A 12350-nucleotide genomic window follows, 5' to 3' on the forward strand; every position below is an offset into this window, starting at 1 on the left:
GCCTCGGTCAAATTTGCGACCTCGAGCAATGCCATAGCCTTAAAGCTATTGCAGCAGGCAGAGAAGTGTTGATTTGATCGTGACCGCTTCCGTTGTGTCGCCTAGACGCTGTGGTGCGCTTTAATTCTTGCGGCTCTGCTTCTGCACGCCCTGTGTAAGTTGTCCGCTATACATATTTGCATGGCTTTATTTTTCAGAAATAGCAGAAACGCACCGTACCGTACCTTGAACTTCAGTTTGTCCGGCGTATCCAACGCTCGCCGCAGGAACAAGAACTGCGCTCTAAAGTGCACTCTCGAAGTGCATGGCATTATGCTGCAATGCTGGTCTCCGTTGTACTTTCGTAGATGCACCGGCTGCATGCTGCTGAGTTCCACTATACGCATAGGTGTCATCCAAACACGTATCCCAGCGATGCTTTCCTTTGAGTAATAGCGACGAATCTCAAAGGCTATTTTTGGTACTGCGAGTGCTGATAAACGACACGGCCGCTTTGTTATAGACATTACCTGGTGCCGCTTCTCGGCAGAACACCGGGTAAAGAGCATAGCCTCCAAGATGTAACATGAAAAAAAAGAAAAAAAGACAGTTTCGTCTGAAAAGTGAACATCGATTGCGATAGCAAATTAGCAGGCAGCCATACCAAGTAAGGCTAGAACTTTTATCGGCTGTATCCACTTGTAAACATTCGCCTGCTAACTAAAATACTAAGTATGGTGTCAGCGCGCACAGCAAACACGAACGCATCACACCACGGACACTCGCCATCAAAATGCTGGCATGAGGAAATGCGGCAACAGTAGCAAGCGAAGTGACATTCGTGCTGGCTATCGCTTTAGAGCAAAGTGAGCGCCGAGAACATACAGCACGCACAAAGCTACGAGTTGCCAATGCAACTAGACTCTGCCCCCAACGCAGGTCGCTCTCAAGATGCAGCCGCGCGCAGCCACCACATGCGCAGTTGCAGCCAGAGAAAATGCTCGCCCCCCTCCTCCACCCCCTGGCACCTTGCAACATTGGGTGCCTTGCGCGCGAGAGAAGACGGCACGCTTCCCCTTCGCATTTGTCCCTTTCTCGTGGGCAAGATTGAGCCGCAATCATTGCCTCCCCTCGCATGCTTTCACTTGCACATACAGCGCATGCTTTCACTCGCACATACGCATGGTGCGCGGTGATGGTGTTATTGCCCTTGGACTTGATACGGAACCTGGCGGTAACGCCGATGCCCATGCCTACAGCAGGAATGTGCGTGTCCATATAATTGCTATTGCAACAAATAAATAAATAAAGAACACACAGCACCATGTCCACGTTTTTGGAGAGTTTTAAAATAGGGGCCCCAAAGAGCTTTGCGGGTGTTAGCATTGGGGTACACAGGAGTGAAGAGCTTTAGAATAGGGCTTTGCTTTTGCAGATAGCGTTTTGCGCTGACAGCGCCACTAGAAACAATTAAATAAAATATACCCTTTTATGGTAAGAGTAATTTTGACTTTTGTGTTTTTGCATTTAGTTACAATATAAAGGTTATTCTATTAGCAGCAAGCAATTAGTTGCACTTAGTTTTGAATAACCAACTTTACGTGCCTTCACCATCCAAGCTACGCCGTATTAGGCCTATGAGCCATGAAATCAACAATCGAATTCTGAATCAGTGGCGTCTGATGAATCAACCTTCATAAACACGCTAGTTGAGAGAAAGCGATAACTGCAGTCACTTCTCCTAGCTTGCAAACTTCACACGTTACCACGAATCGAACCCACTTTGGTTCTAGGTTAGAGCCGTCACTTCGATGGGTGCCGCCATTTTGTTGACGCAAATCTTTTGGTGCACTCACTAAACCAGTGAAATAGCGTGCCTGACGCAAACCCCAAACACAGTTTGCGCCTCGTGCATGCGCAGTGGCTTCGACACAATTTCTTTGGGGCCCCAAACATTTGGGGCCCCTATTCTAAAACTCTTACCTTGAAGGTCCCGAGAGGAAGAGAACCGACCTGCAATAGACAGCTGTAGTTGGAAAGAGCAAAGCTGCACAGCAACGATCATCGCCAACATACTCCCGCACACTAGCACTCTCCCCGGCCACGATGGCGCGGAGTTCGAATTATCGATGGTGTTGCGGATTTCAGGGTGAATTAGTGGGATGTGTTACATATTGCTTTCAATACATTGTTCGACGGAATGCGGTGGCTACTTCAAATTATCTGAAATTTCGAAATAACAAGTTGTGAATTAACGAGCTTTTACCGTAATGTTTAGTCACGACCTTGTGAGCAAAAACGTGTTAGCATGGCAAAGCAACATCCAGCGATACAGTGTTCTTGTGAGTGCAGTTGTTTTACTTGGGCCTGAGATACTTTTGACTCCATGTGATGGCATTAACAGGCTTTCATGAACTTAAGTGTCTATTATTGGGGGAGCGTTGACAGAAACTGTTCAATTTTAATGTTCCCATGATTATTTTTTATCATTTAGTCAGAAAAAAAAATATATAGCTGTGGCCATGATAATGGTCAAAGGATGGTGTGATTCATAGCTGTTTCTACTTAGTTGCAGGTTCCTCATGAAGAAAAAGCTCCTGATTTGGCTGAGGCCCCTGCTGAAGCTTCTGCTCCAGTTACAACTGCTTTAAAGCAAGAGACAGAAAAAGCAGTCCCTATGGAGACCGAAGATATCCAAGGCGAGGAAGTGGTCTCAGCTGAGTCAGAGCAGGCTGAAGCTGCCTCTTCGGAGCGGGATTCTGCAGATGATGAAAACCCTTCAAATACGATGCCAATGACTCGTCGCAAATCTCGCCAACAGCAGACACCAATCAAGCGAAAGCTGAGTGACAGCAAAGCCCCAAATGTAAGTTGTCAGTGTTTGCTTTGTCAGTTGCTGCTTGATTTTTACTTATAAAGCTTTTGTGACTGTGTTAAGACCTAACAGGGGCCCCTTGATGAGGGCATGCCCTCACAAGGGTGTCCTCGCACTCATCTTTCCTTGCCTTCATGGAGTTAAATGAGGGCAAGGGGTGTCACCGACAAAGTTGAGTCCAAACGAGGAAATCACAATTCAAGTCGCTACGGCTAACTGCTTTGCATTTGATCGTAATTTGGTCACACTAGGCCAACAACCTGCATTTTTGTGGGTCATTGACAGCCATTGTGTTGGTGCTCCTGTCACATATACTCTTAAAGGGGCCCTTGAACACCTTTTTAACTAATCGTAGAATGGCCTCACTGTAAAGGACGCCGTCTTGTGAATCTTATGCTTCAAAAATGTTCTGCATCCTTCAATTATAAGTGGAGCAGTTCAGTTGGACCAATATCCGGCTTTCTCTCTCTTTTCATCTCCGCTAGCACAATGGAAGCTGCACAGTGGAGCAGCCAAGAGGGGCAGAGCCCCTGCCAAAAGTGAAGTGTCACAACGGCAAAAGGGCTCGTCACGGCACCCCGTGGTGGGGTGCACTGCATGCAGCAGGGAACTTACAATTCCCTGCTACATGCAGTGCAGGAATATTTAGCTCGCATGTTCACAGCAGCCTCTACGACAGATCGGCAGAGTTTTCTTACATCATCATCATCATCATCAGCCCAATTTATGTACACTGCAATACAAAGGCCTCTCCCTGCGATCTCCAATTACCCCTGTCCTGCACCAACCGATTCCAACTAGTGCCCACGGATTTCCTAATTTCATCGCCCCACCTAGTCTTCTGCCGTCCTCGACTGCGCTTCCCTTCTCTTGGCACCCATTCTGTAACCCTAATGGTCCAACGGTTATCTAACCTGTGCATTACATGACCTGCCCAGCTCCATTTCTTTTTTTCCTCTTAATGTCAGTTAGAATATCGTTTATACCCATTTGCTGTCTGATCCAAACCGCTCTCTTTCTGTCTTTTAAAGTTATGCCTAGAATCCTTCGTTCCATCGCTCTTTGCACGCTCCTTAACTTGTTCTCAAGCTTCTTTGTCAGTCTCCCAGTCTCTGCCTCATATGTCAGCACTGGTAAAATGCACTGATTGTACACCTTCCTTTTCAATGATAATGGTAAGCTTCCAGTCACGAGCTGACAATGACTGCCATATGCAATCCAACTCATTTTTATTCTTCTATGAATTTCCTTCTCATGATCATGATTCCCTGTGATTACTTGACCTAGGTAAGCATACTCCTTTACAGACTCTAGAGGCTGACTGGCGGTCCTGAACTCTTGTTCCCTTGCCCGACTATTCATCATTATCTTTGTCTTCTGCATATTAATCTTCCAATCCCACTCTTACACTCTCTCTGTTAAGGTCCTCAATCATTTGTTGTAACTCAGCTGCAGTGTTGCTGAATAGAAGTACGTCATCGGCAAACATAAAGTTGCTGAGGTATTTGCCGTCGATCCTTGCTCCTAAGCAAGTATCATGAATGATCCACATTATGAATTCATTATATTATGAGTGTTCAACAAACATCCATTACTGCACTTGGTCAGCAGACCCTAAACTTTGCTCTTAATGGTGTCGTTGATAATTGTACCGAAATATGTAAATATGCCATGGGTGCTTTTTTTTTGTGTGTGTGTGTGTGTGTGTGTGTGTGTGTGTGTGTGTGTGTGTGTGTGTGTGTGTGTGTGTGTAAAAAATTTGTAGTTTCCGCCTAAGTTATGATTTGGAGTATTGGTTGTTGTGGTACGTATGAATGTGGCCTTTACTATTTGTACAGACGTTTTACTGTTTGTACATGCTTTTTTCTCTGTGAGTTGGGGGTGAAGACCACTGTTGTTTTGCCTTACAACATTTCTTGATACATGTCTGCAGGGTGCAGCCAAGAAAGTGAAGGAATCTGTTGTGGAGGCACCAGTGACTCGCATGACAACTCGCAACTCTCCTCGTAGTTCACCTCGCAAGAGTGTGCTATGTGCCAGTCCACAGTCAAGCCCATTGGTGACACGGAGCCAGAGGGCAGCGGCTGCCTCTGTAGGCAAGGTGACTGAGGCATCAGACCGAGCACGCCTTTCACCGAGTAAGTTTGCAGTCTGCATCAGAATCCAACCCTTAACCCTTTGAGGGTCAGTGACGTAAATATACGGCATCGCGAACAAATCCAAAATTGGTTGATGCCGTATATTTACGATGCCGTCCGTACATTTAAAGAGCGCACTAATTTCCTAACTTTTTCTTTTCTGTCATGTGCTGCCACTATATGGGAATACAGGGAATTTTTTTCATGCCTCCCTCTCTCAGTTTTCGTTGCATGGTTTGTTTTAGCGCTAGTTCGCTCCCGTGTGTCTATATACTGTATTTACTTGCATAATGATCACACTTTTTTGTCAAATAAATTGACGCAAATTCAGGGGTGCGATCATTACGCTGGTTAAATTTCCCACAAAAAATAAAAGAAGATTTTTTTTTTCATCTCACATTTGCTGCGGGATGACAACAGGTCAACAGATAGACGGCTGCCCCTGTATGTAGTGCGGGAACCAAAAAAAGATGGCGCCCGGCGGAGCAAGCCGAATGTGCCAAACTCGATTTTTATTCTTCTCGTGAGTACATTACGTGCATTGAAACAGTTTCTTCCGTATTAGTAATGAATAATATCGTTAATATCGGCAATTTTGCAGCAATAACATAGCCATGTCTACTTTGAGGGGACAGAAACAGATGGGCGTGCTTAGCTGCCAGTGACATAGGAACACATGGCGGGCATGCTGCGGAAATTGCGGCATTTGTCTTCACTACTTTCCTAATACGGCACGTTTCTGCTAAGGGTGGGTGAATATCTTAGCCGTGTTACAAGCGTCGGTGTATGAATAGGGTACACTTCTAACATATCAGTGTAAACGTGCCTGCTATCGTTGCTGCTCGCGATTTGTTGTGGCCCACGAGTGCAGAGGAGAAGAATCGAAAGGCTCCTTTTTTGTTGTTGTTGACCCCAGCCATCATAAAGCCTACATAATAAAGGCAAGTTTGGTTGTAGCCTTTTTTTTTTGTTGTTGTTGTTGTTGTTGTCATGGAAGTGCGGAAAGTGATGAAAGGAATGAAATGGGGCATCTGCTTGAGAATGGTTGGTGCGTGCAGACCGCTTGGTTTGTCTTGAAGAGTCGTTCGCATAGCATTCGACAGATAGCGCGATTATTAATAGCTAGACTTGGCGTACGACATATCGCTGCGGCAAGTTTGGGGTGCGATCATTACATGCATGGGAAATAAAAAAGAGCGAATTTTGACGACAAAATTAAGGGGCACTTAGCCAAGCACATAGCGAGCGGAATCCTCGGACACAGGGATAAGCTTTCCAAGCATCTGTGCTTGGGACTGCACTGCAAAGTTTACTTCCAAGCACATCACTCAAGCAATCCTCGGACCCGTGGTTAAGGCTTTCGAGCATCGGTGCTGCAACTATGCACATCGGGCGCGTACTCTTTATACCTGTGGCTAGGCATTTCGTACATCGGCGCATTGGACTCTGCGATTGAGCACATCCTGTGCAGACTCCTCAGACCCGCGGTTACACTTTTGGCACAGCGGCCCCACTGATCCTGCGATTGAGCACATCGTGTGCAGACTCCTCAGGCCCACAGTTAAGCATTTTGCAAATCAGCCTTTGGATTCGGTGATCAAACACACCTCGCACAAACTCCTCAACCCCACAGCTAAGCATTTTGCAAATTGGCACCTCCCTGCGACCAAGCATATTGCGCACCTAAGTCGGACTTTTATTTTATTATTGAGAAAGCATTGTATCGTATGTCCCGTGAGCCAGAAAAGCCGGTGTTGTCCGCAACGAGTGGCAGGAAAGATCATCATCAGCGTGGATTAAGGTGAATTATACCCTTGTCAAGCGGGCAAGTTCAGTGCATGTACACTTCGGGACCTTGAGTGACATTTAAGGCTACGCACTGCTAAACAAGAAAACAGAGTGCACTTGCAGTAAACAAAAATGCCGACAGACGAAGAGCTTGTTTTTTGACGTTGTAGAGTAAAAAGAACAAATCTTCAAAAAAGTGATTGTTTTGCAGTGTATTATAAATAAAAACAACCTAAGTCTATATTTTCTCTACAAAAACAAAAAATATTTATTATAGGAGTGTTGTAAGTCAATGCTAGCCAAGACTAATGCCTAGCCAATCCATAACAACATGGTGGCATGCAACAATGTGGCATTTGATCCTGCTAGAACAGAATATGAGCAAGTTCTCTTCTGAATATTTTGTTAAAAGTTGTTCAATGACTATAATGAACTAATGTGTCCTTTTTATATGCATTACATTTTGTACCATTTAAGCTGCTGGCAGTGAGGCTACGCACTCGGTCAGCAAAGTGCGTTTCGTGAACTCACTCTGACCAGAGTGCACTCTTCTGCAAGTGACGCTTTACTTGCCAGGTTTAGGTTTGGCATAGTGCGCTTAAACCGAGTGACACTCTCCCTAAGTGCACTTAACTTGCCCGCTTGACAGGGGTAATAAATTGAACTCAGGTGGATTATGGTTAGTACAAATTAGAGCAAAGTGGATTAGAGGTTTAATTTAAAGGGATAACTTGGAGAAGTCATCATGCTTTTACATTCAAATACCTACTAAAGTGACTTGTAGTTTATTTATTTATTTATTTTGGTCACGGTTTCTTAGCTACAGTGCAGGTCGGGGCTTTCTCGCTTTTTTGATGATGTGAAGGTGCCAAGAATGTCAGATTTAACTATCCTCACAATTTTCAAAGGAGAAAACGTTTTTACAATACAATGTTCTCAAAATAGTAGTTGGTGCAAACATCAGGCTGCAAAGACATGGGGTAAACCTCCCCATAAGTACTGGCTTGCAAAGCATGAATGTTTCAGCTGCATTGCTGCCCATGTACCAGTGCCTTCCTAATGTGCAGCTAGTTCCTGAACTGTTATCTAGGAAGCAAAATTCAAAATGCTGCTAAAAGCCTTCGTTCAGCCATCTGGTCATTGCTACAATAAGACAAAAATGTGGCATTGATTGTGATAGAGACTTTATGTGAGTGATGATAAAGGGTAAGCCTCCCTGTGCCACTCCCAGACAGCCATCAACAAGGCAGTATGCAAATACAATTCTGGGACCCGCTGTGCTTTTGTGGGATATTGTGCAACATTTGGTCTGCATCTTGGCCAACATGCTCTCCACAGAGCAGTGGAGAAGGATTTTTCGGGGGGGAATAAGGCAAGCAAAGTCCTTCAGACTAAAGGCAAAACACTCCATAAGCCCTGCATTCGATAGGACATCAATGACTACAGCCCTGGTGCCTTTTGATAACTTGCAATCTGAAACACAACTTTGAAAGCCATTTTCTCAAACTTGTTTCTCTCGCCTTTCGTTCAGCGTGTCCCGCTGATTTCTTTGCCACTACTAGGTCTGTTTCAATTTCGTTTATTTTTTTTTTACTATAGTGTTTGAAATAGAGTTCGGGGCACAACATTCTTGCTTTGCCAGTACAACTATTTCTGAATTAAGGATTCAAATAGTTCACATTCTGGATGCCTGTTGTACTTGGAAGCGTTTGGGTGCGAGCTAGTTGGTACAGATCATTCATTTTAAACAGCACCAAAATATGCACAGACAAGGAAGAGCACTGGACCAATACTGGTCCTGTGCTCTTCCTTGTCCGTGTCTTTTTTTTTTTTTTTTTGGCACTGTTTAAAATGAATGGCCTGGCCTGTTGTACAGTCACCTCATAAAAAATGCGAACTGAAAAAAGATCATGGTGTAATTAAAAAAATCTAAGAATGTCACGCCCTCAACCATTCATTTTGGAAGGCACAGTACTATGAACAAGTCTTCTATCACATTTTTTAAGTTGTTCAGGCTTGGGACAAGCCCAAAAGGAGAAAAAATTTAGTATTAACCCTTTGAGGGTAGATTTTTTTCGCCATATGTGACCGCCCAGGGTAAATTTTATTTATTGCAGATTCCAATTCAACTTAGGGACTTATTTCGAAAAAAAAAATTTGCCGTAATTTTTCTAGGGTGACCGTAAAGTGAGAATAACATATTTTGAGTTGGTATATATGCACTCTTCATTCACGAATAACAACAATAAAAAAGGAAATAAACTTATCAGAAATAAAAATTTGGTGCATTCTTATGCACATAGTTCAAGGCTTTGAAAATGCGCACACGAGAATATTTCGCAAAACTCAAATGTTCTTGCTCTTGCACTAATATGTACATCCATAGCGTAATAGAACTGCGTAGGTGCACGCACTCAAGAAAACTGTGGTTGTGTGCCCATCAAAAAAGCAGAACATGTGACAGACTTCCGCTAATCTTCATCTTATCGCCAACCAGAGGCAATTAGTTATGGCAAGTGTCAAAAAAAAAAAAAGCTACGGAAACGCACGCACGGCGGCGTCCTTCCTATGCGCACCCCTGTGAGCACTAAACGAGCGAGAGACAGGCGGTCACCCTTTGAGCGATTAGTAACAAGATAGTCATCAGTTTTGAAAGCGCAAGAAGCTGAAACCGCCAGTGAAAACAAAACCCAAACTGCTACCTGCCCGTGCACGCACCAATGCACGAGCGGTACTATATAGACGCGCGGGAGCGAACTAGCGCTAAAGCAAACCATGCAAGGAAAACCGAGAGAGGAGGCGTGCGAAAAAAATTCCCTGTATTCCCAAATAGTGGCAGCACATGACAGAAAAGAAAAAGTTAGGAAGTTGGTGTGCTTTTTAAACGTACAGATGGCGCCATAGATATACGGCATTGACCATTTTTGGACTTGTTTACGGCGCCGTATATTTACATAGTTGACCCTCAAAGGGTTAATAAAGAAATTGCTGAGATATAACTTTGAAATTTCTATGATAACATCACAGGAACATTACCATTACCTCTGCCAATTTTAATAAATATGCATGAAGAAGTAAGGAAGTTGCTTTTGAAAGCCATCTCCCCCCGTAAGTTGTGACATTATATACATCGAAGTGAATGAGAGTTATAAATCGACACTGTGGAGCTGCTTTAGTAGTCAACACTTTGCTTTGTGCATATTTCCCTCCAGCTTGAATTATGTTGGTTTTCATTTGCTTTCACATCATAAAAATATGTAATTCTAGTTACAGGAAATGCAGAAGGAGTTACAGCAGCTACAGAAAAAAATGACACGCAGAAGGACTTGGCATCAGAAGAGCTCTTTGACTTGAAAGGTGCGTTTCCCATCCCTTGCCATCATCTTGCATTTTCATTTTATTTAAGCGACTAGTTCGAAGTGCCTCTCCATTTTGTGTTGTTGCCAGGCATACAGGGTTTTCTCCATCCCCTCGCCCACTTTTTTATAAACAGTGGTTTCCTGCTAAAGAACTGCTTCTGAGCAGGGGTGTGCAAAGGGTACTTGAAATTAAATATTTGCTATTTGCGTATATGAGTATTTTTCTAATAGATTTTGAAGGCTTCACTTCATCAGGTGTGCAGGATTAAAGGGACACTGAAGGCAAATACTAAGTCGACATGGACCGTTTAAACACCATTTCAGAAACCTCGCAATGCTTGTTTCGTGCCAAGAATAGACTTAGTTTACAACAAAATTGCATCTGAAGGGTCTGAATACCTTTTTCGCAATTCAGATCTCCCGCCACCCAACCGGGGTAGTGATGACGTTGCATGTGTCATCACCACCCTTTGTTGCCGTCGGTGAGTAAAACGGTGCTCGACAGACGGTGGTACCAAGCCAAGACAGTGGTGGATTCGCCACTGCAGCTGCTTTTTGGTCAAGTGGCGTAGACTGTTCGGGCATCCCGCAACATCACATGGAAGTTGAATTCTCTGCTACTTGCAGTTTGTGCGAGTTTCGCGAGCCAGCAAAATCAGCGCAGCACTATGCGTTAACTATTAAAATGTGAAAGTATGGGCGGCATGAAGTCGAGCGAAAACGAAACCTTTCAACCGCCCACATCGTTGTCAGGGTTATTTCAGTGAGTTCTTTTTTCTAAAAGTGAAATAGAACTGGACAAGTAGCATTTTATTTTGTCTTATAATACAATACAAGGATGTTTTGTGCAACGTATGATTAAGTACGAGTGACAGAATTTAACTGAGGAGTGTTTTCGTCATCGGACAAGTGCTTGAATGTCCCAGGGGAGTCTCTGATCATGTCCTGCATTTACCTCAACTTGATTATTAAGGCCCTGTTCACGATAATATTGAGGCCTTAGAGATTTTCGAGGACTAATGAATCACATTAGCTTGACTTACTATTTGTCTTTAGTGTCCCTTTAAGCATTAAGTACTGACAAAACATTTTCGGCTTTCTTTGGTTTTAGAGAGACTGACAAAGGTTCGTAACGTGCCATGAGATTGTAGTGCCAATGGAAAGACCATGCCTGCAATGATAGAAACAAGCATAAGTTTATCCTTTAAATGAGGAAATAAATTGGCACAGGAACTCATGTAAAGTGACACAGGGTGACCTTCCCTGGTGAAACATTGTCATTAAGGTGAAGGTATCAAGGCCACCATCTTGCGTGCAGTTCAGATTCTTCCACCAGGCGACGCCACTCAGTCACGTTTACAAAAAGGAAAACTGCTCTTCACCCTCACAGCATGCTCCGGTCTGTTCCGTTGCAACTGGTGATCTGCTGTAGTTGAGAAAAATGCTTCCCCTCGCCTTCTTTTCAGAACAACTGGTGCCTGGTACCATTGTCGTTTTGTTGCTGCACGTGCTGGCCTTTGCACTGCTGATACTTTCAGCAATGGCTCGGCTGAACCATTGTCTATCTAAAAGATTTAGGGCCACTGGTTCGTCACTGCCGCTTTTGACGTTGCTGTCTCTGACTGCAGGCCACTGGTTCTTGAAAAACCATCTTGGTAGATGGCCTGCAGACTGCAATGCTCACTACCTCAATAATGCGATAATAACGCAATAATAATGCAATAATAATAATGCAGTAATGCAATAATGCAATAATAATGCAATGCTCACTACCTCAATACACCTTCAATAATGAGACAGACGGAGACTAGAAGGGACAGAAGCTTGAGTATCAGAAGCTTGAGTATTGTTGACAGTCAGCTAGGTTTTTCTGTTTTTCTTTTCTTGTGTTTACTTTTTTAGCACTCTGGAAAGTACGAACCTGCTAAACAAAAGTTTGAATGGCAATGCTTCATAGTTAGGCTTGAAATGGTGTATATACCTTTGTGCCTGCAGTAATGGTGTTTATTCATGTAAATAGATAGGCAAAGAAACAAGAAGGGAAGGAAATTACTGTTGACTGCAGTAACTGTCTAGTTCAGTCGGCTGATGCCTAAAGAGCGGTCAGCAACGGCGGTGGAGGGTTGGTAAAAGGACAAAAAGACAAGATATCAGAGAGGATACAATAAAAAAGAACTAATAATGACCGAACGATTAAGTAAAATAAAGACG

At 43.7% G+C, this 12350-nt stretch overlaps 1 protein-coding gene across 3 annotated transcripts in view; it reads left to right on the forward strand.

Moving 5' to 3' along the window:
- The window catches only part of LOC126544995 (uncharacterized), a 46914-nt gene that overhangs the window by 16775 nt on the left and 17789 nt on the right, over window positions 1-12350 (forward strand). For all 3 annotated transcript variants that reach the window (XM_050192582.3, XM_055061613.2, XM_055061614.2), the window contains exons 5-7: window positions 2549-2845; window positions 4788-4992; window positions 10048-10137. In XM_050192582.3, coding sequence (XP_050048539.1) covers window positions 2549-2845; window positions 4788-4992; window positions 10048-10137 — 592 coding nt within the window. The remainder of the gene's footprint in view (window positions 1-2548; window positions 2846-4787; window positions 4993-10047; window positions 10138-12350) is intronic.

This window comes from Dermacentor andersoni, chromosome 1 (assembly GCF_023375885.2).
Source record: "Dermacentor andersoni chromosome 1, qqDerAnde1_hic_scaffold, whole genome shotgun sequence".
NCBI classification, from domain to species: domain Eukaryota; kingdom Metazoa; phylum Arthropoda; class Arachnida; order Ixodida; family Ixodidae; genus Dermacentor; species Dermacentor andersoni.